General features: G+C 41.4%; 1 protein-coding gene across 1 annotated transcript in view; it reads left to right on the top strand.

Moving 5' to 3' along the window:
• The window catches only part of ITGA7 (integrin subunit alpha 7), a 124,962-nt gene that overhangs the window by 41,621 nt on the left and 65,032 nt on the right, over positions 1-18,309 (top strand). Inside the window, exon 2 of the mRNA XM_018567975.1 lies at positions 15,663-15,790. Coding sequence (XP_018423477.1) covers positions 15,663-15,790 — 128 coding nt within the window. The remainder of the gene's footprint in view (positions 1-15,662; positions 15,791-18,309) is intronic.

Below are 18,309 nucleotides of genomic sequence, written 5' to 3'. Positions count from 1 at the left end.
CACGATTGTTTCCTACGTTGCCTCCCTCTCCCACAACAGAATTTTATTTGTAGCAGTTGCTTTATTGCTGTTTGTAACCACAAAGCTGGCTATATCATGACTAGGGTATTACAGAGGCCTTATACATAAATAAGGCTGCCACAACCACTCAAACTCCCACAAACCCCTTTGAAATAATAACACTTTAACCAAGGAACCGTATCTGAATACCTGTATATACGGTAGACCTCCAGCCACAGGAACACCCACTCGGAGAGAATTCACCATCAATACCAGATACTACCACTCACCACTATTATACTGAACTTTAAAACTAGTAAAACCGAAGGGGAGTAGGGCTGTACCTAAGACAGGCCTTACACACTTGACATTTTTTTACCAATGTCCGCCTTCAAGGACCTTAAAATTCCACCTGCTGCTACGATAACACCCCACAATACCCATAGAACTGCCAGCAAACCTACTAGATACCAATCCAAAACAATAGGAAGGGAGTGTGGGTCGGGAAGTTCACCTGACCATCGCCTCTCTCCAACTGCTCGATCCTAGATCCCACCCACTGCTCCACCTCTGAAACACCTCCTGTTCCCTCCACCTGCCCACTCCTGTAAGTCCATCCCAACTTCTTTTCTTACTTCTTTAACCCTTCATGTCTCTCATCCCTTAAACCCTGTCATGTATTCCCTCCACCAATTGATTTGCCTATTCTGCTCTGGGCCTGACTGTATAGAAATCTATAGTAAGTAGTGTTGATTTTTAAAGAGTAACTAAGGCTTCCTCTTTCCTTTCCATAGTTTATAGTTATTTATGTACATGGATCAGCCATAGCTGCTTATTACATAGACATGCTGTTGTTCATGTTTGGTAACACTGCATATGTATTCTCTTGAGATACATTATCTAAGTGGCTTATCCTATAATGGTTATATATGTGCAGTAATTCAGGAAGGTTGAGAATTTGACATCCAGATTGGCACTAGAGAGAAGATTTACAATTTTAAAGTGGACCTGAACTCAAATAGTGAAGATTTGTTATTGGTATAGGGAACATTTTGAAACGTTAATGGAGCTTAAAGTCTATTTCCACTTTCGCAGGGAAAACTGTGGAAATCCTCACAATATGTTTGGTATGTGTTCCTATTTACACAGCATATTTAAAAAGAGTTTTAAATATAATATTTCTTACAGGAAGCGTATTCACTAAGGGGCCCATTTAAAAGCATTGGTATGGCTGCACAGCAATGTGCTTTACAAATGTGCTCTGCTGGATTCAGCATTTTGAAGCCGGTGGAGTACAAAATGAATGAACTCGTTAGTTTGAAAGGAAAAAGAGGAGAGCCCGGTCATATGACAAGTCAAAGTTACCTGACCAGCTCTCTCCAAACTCAGTGGAGCGTAGATGGACGAATCTGCTGCTAGGCTATTGTATTCTGATAGCAGTGGGTGTGCCACTGCCAAAACACCTGAACAGTGATGGCAGTCGATTGGCTGTCCAACCGGCTCTATCAATTTTCTGATCGAGGGATGCCAGATGGAAGGCTTCCAACAGGGCCATCCACTATGTGAATTTGGGCTGGTTCATCAAAGTGTATGGCCAGCTTTAGTCCTGCCATCCGCAAGTTGGAGCCTCCCCACTCTGGTTTGTAGGTTTTATTATAACTGTCAGAAAATGTGCTTAAAAACCATACACTATATTTTTATTTTCCTTTTAAAGGATTCAAGTACATAGGTGCATTCCTGGGAACCGGTATCGCTTTGCATTCAGTTTTATTTAGCACAGGATTAACAAAGCAGAGTTGGTTTCCACATTAAAGGTTTGATGAAAGATGTGTAGAGCTGTGACATATGGAGCTCAGTGCTAGCCCCAGAGGATGATCAGTAGGATTTTTTCCCTTTAGATCTGCACATACATGCCAAAGACGCTGGCTAGGGTTGCCACCTTTTCTTCATGCCAAACCCGAACACTATAGCGTTTCGCGGCAATTTATTTGTAAAGTATACACTATGCATGTATTTTGTAAATAAATGACATTGGAGTTAATCAAAACTTGCCAGTGTGCCGCAGGTCCCCAGATATGCATTCTGTAGATAAGTGTACAAAGCAGTACCCATATACCTTGCCGCACTTCTTACCAGATATACCAAAAGTAACGGGTGCCGGTAATGACTGCGGATGGCGCTGCTCACAACAGAACAACAATACAGATGTCTCCAGCACACCGGCACCAAGATCCCATGTTACTGCAAATTCATTTTATTGATAGTTGTCATTCAAACGACAAGCGCTTTCTGGGCCGCGCCGGGTCCCCTTCATCAGGCTCAGAAATTACATTCTATTATGTCCATATAAAAGTTGTGGCACTTTTATGTAATGCTATTTCTGAGCCTGATGAAGGGGGCCCGGCCCAGAAAGCGCCTGTCGTTTGAATGACAACTACAAAGTCGGATAGAAGTGAGCTGTCCCAGGGCAGATCGGTTCTCCTGCACATACCATTTGCGATGCCGATCTGCCCTGGAAGAGCTCACAAAGCGTTGTAATGCTTGACCTAATGGGTGGTCACACATTCCACCGCCAAAAAACTGGGCGGGATTATATTAAAATGTGTGAACCACGATGTGGGCACAGACCCGGGCACATGATTGCAAACCCGTACTGCCCGGGTGAAACCCGGACGGGTGGCAACCCTAACGCTGGCCCTGGGTTTCGTATGCCAGTATGATTCACTCTTTGCCCCCGCAGGGAACTGAACTAAAAGATACAGTATATAGCAACTCCTTTGTCAAGAAATTGATCTTCCATTTTGCTTTCTATAGTTCTATTGTGAAATATAAATAAATTACATAAAACATTTTCCGAATAGCAGGATTGTGAAGTATAATGGGTAACTAGAGAAAGGGAAGTGCTGCAAATAGGAAGCAGTGTGTACTTCCTTTTTTATTTCTGTAAACATCTGTTCAGGGATAGAGTCTGGGAATGGTGTATATGTGGTGGAGGAAGTGAGGACTGGCTGTCCCTGGTGGTGCTTTATTGAGCGATTCTCATGCAAAGCTCATTTTCACAGCAATATAATATATTAAGCTGTTTATATTGTAATTTCCAGGAAGTGGGCAGGGGATTATAACCGTTACACATGTAACAGTGACAGTATAACAGACAAGCTATAATGAAGGCCATTCAGAGGCACGGGTTCTTCTTTTTTATTTTGGCATTAGAGTGGAAAGACGTTGAAATGAATTTCCATTTGTTTTACAGTGCTGCCCTACCTCAGTTTTAGGACCGTTGCCACCAGAGTTGATTTATTCATTAGCTACCAACCATGTTCTCTCATTATTCCAGTGCAGTTGAAGAAGTGAAAGCACTTGTCTGCTTGTACCGAGCAATAACTCCTTTACTGCTTTCCTCCAGTGACACTGTTATGTAAATTTTCATGGTAGACCAACAGATGTATACATGTGTCTTCTCTTGTCTTTAAAGGAATCCTGTACTTAGAGAAATCCTGGAGCTGTCATTCTTGACCTCCTATGTTGCCTGGCTGTAAATCCTAATTTAAATATATTCCCCATTAGCTGCAAATTATAGAAATCTACATTCTGTGCACCAAATGAATTACACAATTAAAATACAATTATTACATTGTAAAAGTATCAGTGAAATCATCTCCATGCTTTAAATAGCCTGTGCAGAGAGCAGAGCTGTGGGAGGGACTCAGCAGCTCCACCCACTCCAGGTTTCCTGCAGAAAATTACAGGAGGGGGCGGATACAAGACCAGTCACCCTGCACTAGGAGAGAGAGCAGCAGTGACTGTTTTTTATTACAGAAAGCGCTTGCAAAATTTTTACACTGGAATACTTCACAGATCTGGAAGAAATAAACAAAGCACGCCCGCCAAGATTTCACAAGAAGAATTCACATGCCTCTTGTATTTAGACAATATTTGCCCAACCAGGAGTTCCACAGACCAAGTAGAATCATGTGGATTACAAAGTCATAGTAAAGTCAGAGCACTGTATTTTTGTTGCAGGTCAGCAGTTTAGAAAGTACTAAAGTAATTTGTAGGATGACAGATGGCAGCCAGGCTACTAGTATTTTCAAAAGGAGACGTCAGTAATGGCATCTTTCATATATTCTCTTTACAGGTTGCCAATAAAGTAAACCTGTCATGAGAGAAATATTTAGTCTGCCACTGCTGCCCTACATATTTTTGATGGTGGGCATGCATATGAATATTTTGTATTTACTGTCTGCAGGTGTAGCTGCGCGACATAGGTTTATGAAGACAGATGCTGGCTGTAAACTGGGCACGTTTGACGCGGCCAAGTATAAAAACATTTACTGGTATAAAGTGAGAGAAAAATGGGATGAAATCAAATGACTGTTTACTTTGCAGTGAAGTGGTTTTGATTAATGTCCAATTCACATGAATTGGTCAATAGAAAATAGGTAATGATTTGGATAAAAGATAGTTGGAAGCCAGCAGCCAGTGCTTAATGTACTATGCAAACTGAATGTCATGGATGCTCTCCTCTGTCTCTCTCCTTCTCTCCCCCCTAGCTCGTCGGTCAGTGTTTCTCTCCTCGTCCCCCCCCCTTCCCAATGTCGGTCTGTGTCTCTCCTCCTCCTCCCTAAGCGCCCCCCTCCCGACCGCCGTGGACGGTGTCTGTCATTACCAACTACCGTACTACTACTAACCCCTCTCCCCCTCTCCCTCCTTACCTTTACCTCCAGCAGCTGTTCTCCACTTCTGCTAGGTTAAAGAAAGCTCTGTCAATGGGAAAAAAACAAAAAACCTTCCTGCATGCACGTGTTTAGGAAGGTACCAAGTGCACAGAGGTGGGGGGTATGCGACCTTAAAAACTACACTACAATGCACATTAAATATTAAATGAAAATTACAAAATTTTGCTTGGAGTCCAGGCCTTCCTGGCTGCCTGGGCCCCTCACACAAGTACTGGCCGCACCCGCCCGATGGCGGTCTTGGACGGGGATTAAGATCGCGCCCCCCACTGTTCGCTTGCGGGACCCCATATGGGGTCGCGACCCACACTTTTAGAAGCACTGATGTAGATCACATCCCATTAATTCATAATTGAAGATACAGTAAACATGCTATGCCCTTGATTATTTACAAACACTCAGCGATCACTGATCGCTGAGTGTTTGTACCTCGCTCTCCTTCCTGACAGCTGTCACAGGAGGCTGAGCGAGCGGTGCGGGTAGGAGAGCTCAATATGACAGTTGACTCTTCCCCCGCACCGTCGGCCTCCTGTGACAGCACTGGCTGTCTTGCCGCACACAGCCGCTCTCCTCTGATCTGTCACAGGAGGCTGAGCGGTGCGGGGAGGAGAGACGCCGGCCGCTCACAGTGCTCTCCTCCCACAGTGCTCGGGCGCCTGTGACAGTTTCTCTCCTCCCCGCTGGGACACAGAGCAGCGCCCAGCGGGGAGGAGCGAAACAACAGATGCACCACTATACCGGCAGAAAAATGGCACTTTCGGAATTTTGCCAAAAGTGCAATTTTCAGCCGATGTGTTTCGGGGGCAGATATTTAGGTGCATCACTAAACATCATAATTGCTTTCTGGAAGAAATGCATGTTGGGATATGTAGTCTTAAGAAATCAAGACTGCATCACATCAATCAGCAGGGAAAGAGATGCAAAGCACACTGGGATTCCAGGAAGTTGGTGAAAGTGATGGGCAGACAGAAGGCAGCACTCACTACATAAAAGGTTTTTTTTCATGTAAGCTTTGATTGCATTAACAAAAACAACTCTAGTTTGTATTCCTATTACAATGCTGAAGTTATAACAGAAGGGTATATGTTGGAACTTTAGAACTTCTTTAACAAAAGGGGAAGCAACCAAACTTAGCAGAGGAAGAAAGTTGCTATGAATTCATAGAAAAGAGATTACATCGAGTAAAAATAACTAAGCCTAAGGGGAAAAAAGGTTAAGGGTCTTTCCTTCATATTTAACACTTTCTTATGCCTCCAGCACAACTGTTTATATGGATAGTTTTGCATGAGTAAAGCCGCGAAGAAAGCACTGAAAGTGCATCATCATGTCAGGAAGTCTCGATGTTTGCCTGTTTCCTTCCTGAACAAGCCTAACTCAGGACTTGAAAGAACAAAGGTTTTTGGTGAGGGGAACTTTACAACCTCACAAGTTTCTGTGATAGGAAAGGCAAACACCCCTTACTTCCAAAGCACTTTGGTTATAGACATGGCCTTGGTGCTTCTGCTCATATGTCTGTTTTTTTTAAATAAAGTTTATTGCAGTATAACTAAAGAAACATTACATTCAAAGAACAGTGAAACAAGACAAAACAAAATCACAGCGAGGGTAACCCCCCTACCCTCTGACCCAAAATGCAGTAGTATACATAAGAAAAAAAAAGGAGGCAAGGAGAGGGGGACGAGAAACTGCCCAAAGTAAGTTTATAGTAATCAGCTATACACCGTCCTAGCAGCTCATATTATGTAGAGAATACACCCCAGACCTTGGGGTGGTCCCTCCCTGTCGCCATAAACAGGCACAAAAACATGCCAACATAGGACAAAGGGAAAAAAAGAAAAATAAGAAGAGAAAGGGAGAAGGGGAAAAGAGAGCGAAAGGAAAGGAGGGCCCAGGCAGGACATACCTAATGACTCAACCATGGCACTACAGTCGGGATTCACAAATCATAGAAATTCCTGAAGAGGAAGCATCCATCCAAGTGCTCCACATAGCAACAAACTTCGAATAGTGGTCATGGTGGCAAGCCATAAACTCCTCCATCCTCATGATAGGATTAAGTTCACCCACCCATCATTCACCCACCCATCATATCTCTGTTAATTAAAAACAAAAAACAGATCAGCTTTGAATCCTCTATACACAAAGGAGATATTTTCATGAGCCATCAACATCACTACGTCCCCATTTAAACCTGAGCGTGAGCATTTTTAGGTGATTTTTTTTTCTTCACTTTATTGAGCTTGACAGCCCATTTAACTGTAACTGCTAATGTAACACTCCCTACTTTTTTGAGTGCACACCAATGCAACACAGTCACTTGGGTTGAGACTGCTAAAATCCTAAGGCCCTATTCACACCTAGATGTTGGCTTTTAAGGCATTTTCTGAAAGTGTTTTTGAGTGTCTTTATGAGCATATACGTGTGTTTTTGAATCGCTTTTGAGCGTTTTGCAGGCATTCAGCTTCAAGCATTTTTTATTTGGCCCAATGGAAAGCAGTAGCATCTGTGATATCACGCAAAAACACTTTAAATATGCTAAAAAAACCCACTCAAAAATGCTTGTAATGCACGTTTTAAAAGCCCATTTCCACCTTTGCGGAGGTATTTTTAAAAAAACACATGCCAGCAATGTACACTGAGTGTACATGAAGCAGGCATATGCAGTTGCTTTATATGAACACACAAACTTTTTTTGTCCTCTTAATCATCTCATGGCTCCTTTTGAAATGGAAACTTCTGTGCTCTGCAAGCAGTCTGTGTAAATTAACATGCTCTCTCTGAGTTTTCTCCCCGCATTCATTAGTATTCATAGTGGTAACCCCCTGGACAGTGTATTGTGACCTGGAAAGGTAGAACTGGTGTGCAGTGATCTTGTTAAAATTACTCACAAGGAAGGGGTCACCTGCTTTACAATCCAACCCCAGTGTCAGAGAGAGTTTCCTGTGGAGAAAATGTTTAATTTGTAGGATTCAGGCCTACTAAAAAGGCAATAAAAAAATGAATCCTGTAATGTGAGTCATGAAAATGTACACACATATACTGTACATCATCTCTACATTACTACTTACAATGGTGGAAATGGGCTTTAAGGTGTATCCATTAAAGTCTATGGGGACTAAAATGCTCAAATCTGATCTCACGGCTGGCTCTGCCCAGTTGTAATGACAGATCAGCGTACCCAAATGACCTGGGGACGCTGATCTGTCATTAAACAATAGCAACTGGGCGGAGCCGGCCGTGACATCACGGCCGGCTCCGCCCAGTTGTTATTCATTGGCCAGGACCTGCTAGAAGCCTGTAGCAGGTGCTTGCCAATTAAAAACAGTTGGGCGGAACTAGCTGTCATTGCTAGCTCCGCCCAATTGTTTTTTTTTTAAATCTTTATTTTTTTATTTAATATTTATTTACTTTTTTAAAGTATTTTTTCAACTTTTTTTTTTTTAAACTCTCTTCATTGATTTGCTATCGTGCTCGGTACCGAGCAGAATAGCTGAGCTGAATGACACTCCACAGCATTTGGCTATTCACTCACTTCCGTTCGGCCCCTGTGAGAATAGGGGCGAACGGCAACGAGTGAGCTGCCGGAGCTTAGGCTCAGCCAATCCAGATGTTGGATCACCTGAGTTGAAGTACTTCTTTCCTTCAGAGCATGTTCTGGTGACCGAAGTGCAGCTGAAGGCAGCCGATGTACGGCTGATTTCATCCAATGTACGGCTGAAATCAGCCGTACTGAGCTGGAGTGAATAGCTAAACGTAGTTCAGCTCACTTCACTTCAGCTGGGTTATTCACTCGGCTGCCTTTGGCAGCTTTGTGAATAACCTCCTTTGTTTTTTTTAACATTACTATATATGACAATTCCTGCATAATCAGCCATTCTCTGAGTACTAGCCCTGATATCCGGTTTTAGGGTGGCTCCTTTCCCTTGCAGGGTCCCATGAAACTACCCTTGTGTGTGCTAGTAAGCTGTGTGTCTCCACAAACACAAAGGTACAACAAGAAAAGCCATTCCCCTCCTCTTTCCTCCCTTCTCCAAGCTTGTAGATGGACATCTGCTGGAGACTGTGCTGACCCTTGTGATGTTGTACTGGACAATAAGTTCAGGGAAGCTGTGCTGTGAGAGTTGGAGCCAGTTGTTCAGACACACACTGACAAAAATGTAAAGAAATACTTTACTGGGCAATCTATATTTGTTTGATCTGGATTCATTATTGAAAAAATGTTTGAGAGTTTAATACTACTTTAAGGTGCTTGGAAATTATTGTCATTTGTTTGTTCTTTCTTACCCTTAATATGCTACATCTAGTGGGCACCTGTCCTTAAAGTAACATTGTCGGCTTGAATGCATCTAATAGTTATTCATGGCCTGCCAGGTTTTAGTTGCTCTAAACGAATCAAGCAGCTAAACTATGGCTCTGCAATCTTCTGGCCATGTAAAGGCATTAGGAGATTCTCTGGGCCTTAAAGTGATGCCAAACTCAGGAACTAAACCTCAGAAATGCATTCAAGTACACTAACTTTTAATCAGAAATGTAGCATATTTGGGTATCACTTGGCTGTAGATCCTCAAATCACCTCTGAATTCATGCTGACGCTGTCCTTCCTTCTGGAGGGTGACTACTTTTGTTCCCCATGTGTGTTATAAAGTATGCACCGCAAACTTGCATCCCGTGATGGACTACAAAAATTAGTAACTAAATGTAAGATTGTAGTCCATCACGGGAGTGAGCTTGGAGTGGTGACTACTTTACAAGACACACAGGGACCATGGAGAACAAAAGTAGTCACCCTCCAGAAGGAAGGACAGTGTCAGGTGGAATTCAGAGATGATTTGAGGATCTAGTGCCGAGTGATGCACAAATAAGATACATTTTTGTTAATAGTTAAGGTACTTGAATGTATTTTAAAATTTAACCCCTGAGTTTAGTGCCACTTTAAGAATAAATATGACACACAACATCAATTAAAACACGGGTAGATCTTGATCCAATTTTACAGCCAGCAAGGTTTAACAATTAGTCCAACAATGATACTCACAGCTTTGTGATGACACCATCATTAGCACAGTATTAATTACTAGGGAATCCCTTCTTCCCGACTCTAATCAGTCATCCTGTTCAACTGCTTCTCTTTAATTACAGCTGTCCTATTTATTTGTAATGATTATTCCCCAGACTGTAGCCACAAATCACTCCATGCTTTGGACTTTAGAGATTGTTTTTGCATTAAAATTATTAACTATTTTACTACCTTTTTAGTGATGGTATTAACTATTGCATTGCCTTATGTAGTTCTTAAAAGTGAGAACAGCATACCTCCCAACTGTCCTTCATTTGGAGGAACTGTCTGTCTTTTGGGATCCCTCTGTCCTAATAGCTATCCATCTTTTGTGGTCTGATGTACAGATATCTATGAAAAGGTTCTATTTAATTATCCTGTCTCTTAATTATCTTGTTGGCTATTTCAAAAGGACAGTATAAAGGGGAAAAACATGGTGAAAAAAACATCTGGGTTTAACCAATCATTTTGCGTATATAAAGTCTTAATGGTCCTCATAACTGCGGGGGTGGCAGTGGTATGTCCATTGCCTAAATACATTGTGCTTGAAGGTGTCCCTCTTTCTCATCTCAGAAAGCTCGGAGGTATGGAACGGTTATGCTACGTTTAATGGAACAGGATACAACATTTCTTCATGTAATATAAAGTGCATTGCAGTATTTGGGTTGTACAGTATATATGCAAACCAGAGAAAGAAAAGGCAACATGTTATCCAAAGCAGTCAGTGATATTATAAATGTCACTTTATGGTTCATTTCATTCAGACTTTATATATTAACTTCATATTTTCTCTAAATTGACAGGTTGCATATTCTACATTTGCTGTTTGCGTTAAAGGAAATCCACCCTTTTACTTCCATATAATATACCTTTTCTTGTAATCTGTAAGAATGTAGAGAGTTTATTTAGCTCCTGTGTGTAGTCCTAATTTTGTTTAACTTCATTAGGCTTGTTGGTGTTGCATGGAACCATTTACCATTATTATTATCGCTACCATGACTGATTGTGATCTTTAGTGAACTTCAAACATGGAACCTTGCTTCCACCATAGCTTTCCATTTAGCCTTGCCTGTTGCCAGGTCAATGTTCTGCTTCATGTTACGGCTGCCTGTCATTTCCTGGATGTCATCCATTCACCATGTTCTTCTTCTCCCTTTCTTTACCTCGCTCTCTTGCACAATTTAGCATAGCTCCTCTCTAGCCAATTTTTTTGTGATGTGGCCTAAAAATTTTTCATTTTCTCTTTACTATTCCTTCCAACAAACATGGTTTTGCTTCATTAACACTTTGCAGCACCTCTTCATTTGTGACCAAGATTTCAAGATCCTCTTATAGCACCACAGTTCAGAACTGATCTTCTTTTTTAGAGACATTGCGAGAGAAAACATTTCTGCTCCATAGGAAACAGACCAGACTTGTGTTTGTTTATGGTGACTTGTAAGTTAGATGCCTTTGACTTTGTAAATGACTTGCAGCACCTCTTGGCATATTCGCAAAGGCAATACAAAGAGCAGTAACATTTGGCTGCTAGTCAAATTTTAGCTAAAGTCCCATCAATGAAAGACTAAAGCCTGGTCTACACGTTTCGAATTTCAGCTGGTCCTTGATGAACTGGCCGAAACTTGAAGCATGGGTGCCGCTCTCAGCACCTTTCCGACCGGCATCCCTCAAACAGCTGATCGAAGGAGCATGTGAGAAAATTCTCGGCCAAACAAAGCGAGCAGCCAATAAGCTGCCCACTCTCTTTGGATACTCTGACAGCAGCCGTTGGCCGCTTTCGGAATACAATGTAAGCAGTGAGAGATTCCTTGATCAATGCTTGTAAGCAGTAATAGAGGAAGCTGTTCTATTTTCTTTGTTCAGCCAGCAGGATGAATGAAGAAAATAGAAGCGGGTATATCCAACTTTAGTCGGACTGCTTTCATGAGTTATTGTACATTGCAGATTGCAGTTTCTCTTATTAAGTAAGGCCACTAGGACATCAGAGGAAGTCCATACATTCTATGTTCCCCTGTTTTGAAGCATCCATTAGTAAATATTGTATATCTCATTCCTGAATATTTCTGGCGGTCCACTGGGAATAAATACACAGTACATTTCTAGTGGAATTTTTCAGACTAGTTATGCTTCATCATTTCAGTATCTGCCTGCATCACTTTCAACTCTGAAAAAGAAAGAGGTTGTCTGATCTCCATTCAGGGCAGCGGAAGCTTCATTAATTAAAGACATGCTGTAATGCACACTTAACAACTGTTTAAATTACTCAAAGTCTCCCTTCATTCTCCATGAGGATCAGATCACAGAAAGCATTTTGAGATTTTCTCAGCTTTCATTTGCACCCTTCTCATGTCATCAGTGTAAATACCTTATTCCAGCTGTGTAGGTCAACCTCTGCTGTACCTCCTAAAGGATTACCCCACCTCAAAGCCCCTGTATCCATCTTATGTCAAGACAGAAAGCCTAACCAAGACGTTGGCAATGGAGTGCTAAGAAAAGTGCAATCAAGCTATTTTAATTTATTGTCCTCATTACACACAAAATGGTCTCTGTGGGTTGATATACAACACTGGTGATAGACCTGCCTTACTAAAAAAACCAACTCTTCCTACAATTCTGCATTATTTGCTATTCTGATATATATATATATATACTGTATATATCTATACTGTTTATTGCTGATAATTTTGTTTCCATTGGCAGATTTTCATTTTAAAGGCAGGCTGTCAGGAAAAAATATTTCGAAGCTGTCAATGCTGACCTACCCTTCTGAAAATACTGGTCACCTGTTTGCTGTAAAATTTTGAGTCACTGACCTAAAATAAGTTAATAAATCTGACTTGGCATACCTTATTTCTTTCTTGTTCAGTTGTTTTTATGGGAAGTTTACAAGAACAGCAGGGGTATCTTTGTATAGCAGGGCTGGACAAATACCACAAGCTAGGTAACCAATGCTCCTTAAACATTACAACCGTCACCTAACTTTTGAGGTTTTCTCTAGTTTTTGTCAATGGAGCTGGCTCCTAAAAAAAAAACCCTGCTTGTTCCTGAATTCAAAATACTGGCTCCTGAATTCCATAATAATTTGTTCACCCCTGATGTATAGATACACATTAAGGCATCCTCTGAACAAAATTGAAAGGTTATCTATTCTGAAACAATAAGAAGTTACTTACATAGTTAGGAGGTAAGATTTTTGCTCCGTAGTTCTTTCATGGCAGGTTTAATGTAAATTCCCTACATAATACTTGTTTATTGCTGCTGGCAATGTGACAGTAAGGTTTTTAACTAAAGACATTTATTCTCTGTATAATTTCAGTGTTACATCTAGGAAGAGTTACTGTGATGGCAGCCTAGAGGGAGTTAAAGTTTAAAGCTGCGGCACATCTTGTTGCACAGCTGTTGGTATCTGTCTTCATGTCAGCATTCCAGCTCTGTGTGTCAGGAATGGCTCAGTGCAGTGGCATCCATGCCTAATATGCCCAGTTATAGTGCACAAAGGTACTGCTGTGTACCGGAGATGTAGAAAGTGGGTGTCAGGCCTGAATGAGTTCAGCAATGAGTGATAACCACTGTTTAAAATTCACATGCTCATGCCCACAGTTTTTACAACACTCAACCCTATTAAAAGCTTTAACCATAAATAATAGTGTTATGTTGGCACTTGTGCTTCTCTCAAGGGATTTCTCTCCACTGAGCCAGCCTGTGCCACTGAGATAGTTGATGAAATGTGTATGTGATAGTGTTAGTATTTGTTCATTTTCCTTTTCTGGATTCACAGTGTTGCTCTGCATTAGTGCATGCCTGTTAACATGTCTTGCGATCAGGCAGCCCATTTATTTGAATGCGCTGCCTAATGCACCAAATGTAACAAAAAAGGTGCATTTTAGCAGCATGGCACACTGCAATGCAAGGAAGGGAAATTGAGGAGGCTAACATTCCACTGTAAATATAAAAGTTATACAATTAGTTATCAAACACAACATTTTTATTTTACATTTTGCGCTGCCTCTTTGATTATAGCTGCTTTGTGTGGTTTAGGAGTTGAGTGAATATGAAATACACCAGAGCTACTAGATAACATGTTATGCAGAAGATAACATTCAGTCATTTGAATAGAACCGATTTGGCTACTTCCCTCACTATCAGACAGGAAGTGAAGGGCAATCTCCCCAATGGCAAAAAAAGCTGACAGGGGTTATATCCCTCCCTTGCCCATTCACACCACATGCAAATCATCACCAGACCAGATTGTTTCCGGACCCAAAATGCATCCTAATATATCCCTATGCTATTTCTGGCCTCTGTTCACACTAGCTCAGTCCGTTCCAGAGCAGACCAGAAAAATACTGCATGTCTCATTTTGTCTGGTCTGGAATGCACTGGAATTTCGGTCAAGTTCACACCATTTTGCTGACCAGATCTGGTCCGCAAAATGGTGTGAACCTGCCAAAGAAGAATTTCATGGAATACATACATGGGTTTGGCTCACTCCTCCCCTGAAAAGCAAAGTCTGGATCCTTTACATTTGATCAGTAAACTAATTTTGACTTAAAATACAGTAGTGTTCCCAGAGCTTCATTATACCACAGACAGGCACAGGATTGAGATTTACAGACCTGATACCTTTGAATGTAGGTCTCATCACTATGACGGCATTTGGTAGTAAATACGGTTTAAATAATTACTTATTTAATGCATGCATGTGGTGGCAAAATATGGTTCCAAATGAATTTTATCCTATCGGTTTTTTAAAATTATAATTCCAACATACATATGCAAATTTAATTTGTGTTTTGGTATACATTAAAACAATTTTAAAAAAGGGCAGTACAGATGTTACCTAACTCTAGTGCCTTACATATAGTAAAGAGCACTGTTCACTTAATTTGTAATATGAACTGTTTTAAGTAAAAAATCTTAAACCTAAAAAGTAGAAAATAATTTGTCCAACAGTTATTTGCTCCGAAAACTGGCCATGCACATTGCAATCTGAGTGTATGGTCTCTGTACAATGTCCTTTAGGCCTCATTGACACTGGGCAGTGTGAATGAGGAACCCTAGATATCCTGTTTACATGCGGCTGTTGTACCCGTTCAAGCTAAAGGCCGTGTAACAGCAGCCGCATCTGTAAGGGGCAGTTCACATGCAATTGTATGTGATATGATTACATGCACTTTGGAATAGATTAGTGTTGCTGGGTGCATGTATCCTGCATTCAGGGACAGTTATATATTCCAAACCACATGTAATTGTATCACATATGATTGAATGCGGACTGCCCCTTACAGATATGTCTGCTGTCACCCGGTCATTACCTTAAATGGGTACAGCGGCTGCATCTAAACGGGAGTTCTGAGATTCTTGTCACCGGAATCTGTAGGTTTTTTGCTGCAGGAATTTCAAATCACCCAGTGTGAATGAGGCCCAAGCTTAGGACTTGTATGTGGCCATTCCTTTTACTTAACATATCAGAGCTGAGCGGATCCAAATTAGTAATAAAAACAAGCATGATGATACATTGATGAATTTAGGAACGAGTACAACATGCTCTCACTCATTCCTAGCTACAGAAAGAGATACAACATAATAAACTGGTCACATATAGATCCCGTTCACATCAGCGTCTGGAGATGCGTTGTGGTGCCATTCAAATGAATGTCAATGGCAGTGCACCTAGCACATGGTACAGCACACTTGGTGTGCTGTACAATAGTGTTCACTAAATGCACAGTACTGTGTGTTTACTGTAACGCCCTGGTGTAAATGGGCCCTAAGCAGTTCTCTTGTTAGAAAATGCAGATTTTGTTTTGTTTAGAAATACCTCTTTAAATATATATGGTATTAAAGTACCTATTTTTATGTTTTTTTAGGCTTTTGGTGGGGGCACCCCAGGCACCATCATTACCAAACCAGTTCTCAAATCGCACAGGTGGTCTATATGGGTGTCCGCTGGCTGCTGGAGCCCAGGAATGTCAAAGGCTTGACATTGATGATGGAGGTACAGTTCATCATAGTTATTTTATTTACTGTTTTACTTGTATTTCATTCTTAAAACAAAGTTCTAATGATACATGTCTAGCATGCTGTAATCAGACAGAAAATGCTAATTATTCATGACATTGATTGTGCTGTATTGTATTTTTTCATTCTCCTTCAGTCTAATCAGTCTTCGGTATTTAGCAATATCTTAATATAGATCTTCCCTATTCGTACCATATAAGTATATAAATTCCAAATGTTTGTGTGTGTTTGTATACTAGCAGTGAGCCATTCATTGAAATAAAGAAACATGTTTATATACTATTATTATTATATATATTTTATACTATTTTTTTTTCAACTGATATTATTGAGAAGATTTTCTTTAATAAAACAGGTCCTTATTTCTCCCAAAGCCCACTATAATTCTAATACTGAAGATATGTGCTGGCTTGTTGGAGTTAAGTAGATACTGTTTCATGTTCAAGAGGGTCTCATTCTGGGTTTTCACAGCTCCTTTATTGTGAACTTTCCAATAATGGGAAAGAGAAGTTGATTAATAGCACTAGCTTACAACAAACCGACAAGCAGATACTATTTGTCATGGATCTGTTATTGTTGCCTAGCAGAGAATTCTAATTACACTTTCCCACTGTGGGAGTTGTCAAGGTAATGGCACTCTTTTGCCTTTGATAATGATTGGCTGCTCTGCATTATTGCAATGATGGTTGAAAAACAGAGCAAGCCAGCACCCCTGGTATGCTATTTATACACAAAGAATCTGTAAAGCCCAGTTAAGGTCACAGAAATAGATATGCAGCCAGAAAGACTTTACACCTCAGTTGTCCGAGTTATACCTCCATTTTCTTGTTACAATCAGAAAGCCGGGAGGCAGGTCATGACGTGCTGCCCAGCTTCCTGATTGGCTAGGAAGCCGGCTTCACTTGTTGCTAGGCAGCTTGGCTTCCTGATTGGTTAGTGAAGTGAAGCTGGCTTCCTAGCCAATCAGGAAGCCGGGCGGTATGTCATCATCCGTCTCCCAGCTTCCTGATTCCCTAGCAAGCCAGCTTCATTTGTTCCTAGGCAGCATGGCTTCCTGACCAATCAGGAAGCCCGGGGGTGGGCATTACGTGCTGACCGGCTCCCTGATTGGTTAGGAAGCCAGGCTGCTTAGCAACAAGTGAAGCCAGCTTTCTAGCCAATCTGGAAGCTGGGAGGCGGGTCAGTATCGGCATCAGTGCATCCCTAATTTGAAGTTTACTTATCCCATGGTAGTTGGGGGACAGCAAAATTGATTATATTTTTTTATGATTGAGTGTATTTTTTACAGTAGCATTTCAGTATCAGTCCAGTCCAATCAGAGAGATTTGTGACTGAAAGCATGTCATGCACTGCTGATCCCTAAATTGACAATGAGGTTGCATTTATCATAGAGTTATCAGTGAGTGTATCTAGCAGAACAGTAGTGCATCCTTTATAATACTTCAAAGAGCCATAAACCAGACAACATTGCTTAATATCATTGGTTAAAAAAATTGTAATTCCCCATCTTTAGATCCAGAGTCTAATTTCAGGAGGAGTACTGCCAGAAAATAGGGTTGCTTTCAGAACAGAATATTGTAATAATATGTTACATTGCAGTTGTTTGTTATGTATAACAGCAATTGTGCTTTTTTTCTCACATCCTGGCACTTTTGTGTGCAGGAATGGAATCTTTGCCAAACAACAGTTGGCACATTATGGTCATTAAAATGGGTCTGTCATCCACACTGCACATTACTGTGTTTTATAGCTGTGGAGCTTTGTGATACACATGGTTCAGGCACAGTGTGAAGGATGGAGGGCCCCAGACTGAAGGAAGGGGGCCCAGTAACCTGCAATGTCGGCCGTTACAAGGGCTCCCTTCCTCCTGTCTGGGCCCTCCAAGTGGCAGAATGCTAGGGGTCAGGTCGCAGCTACAACTGTGTGGCCCTGGTAGTTCTGCCACTGTATAGAGGACTACAGATCTCAGCAATACATTATACAGCAATGCAAAGTACCACCAGCTATAGAGGACTAGAAATCTCAGCAAGACATTATACAGCAATGCAGAATAATACCATCAGCTATATTGGACTACAAACCCCAGCAATACTTTATACAGCAATGCAGAATAATACCGCTGCAGCAAGTCAGATAGAGCTTGTCCCATTTCCTGGCTAGCCATTTAGCCCCTTCCTCCCCGCTTTACTGTCCATGGTCCACCCCCACAGCATCTCATGTCGATATCACCTAGAGCAGTCTGCATGCAACTGCAGCCTGCCTAGGAATGCCCAATCCTCCAGTCTAACTCCTCCCAAGATCCAGCCAACTGCTGGCATCAGGGCTGAGAGCTCTTGAGATGGCACTGAGGCAGGGTGTTGTAATATTTACAGGAAGCTATGTAAAGCACCCTATCAGCCTCTTCCCCGAGCCATGATCTGCCAGCATTGCATAGAGAAGTGCCAAAACCTAGTGAGGATTATCGGGTCTACAATAAGGTATAACATTACAACAGGT

The sequence above is a fragment of the Nanorana parkeri genome, unplaced genomic scaffold, assembly GCF_000935625.1.
Source record: "Nanorana parkeri isolate BGI_ZX_2015 unplaced genomic scaffold, ASM93562v1 scaffold1125, whole genome shotgun sequence".
NCBI classification, from domain to species: Eukaryota; Metazoa; Chordata; class Amphibia; order Anura; family Dicroglossidae; genus Nanorana; species Nanorana parkeri.
Note: the sequence above shows the minus strand (reverse complement) of the source record. Positions and strands in the feature narration are given on the sequence as shown.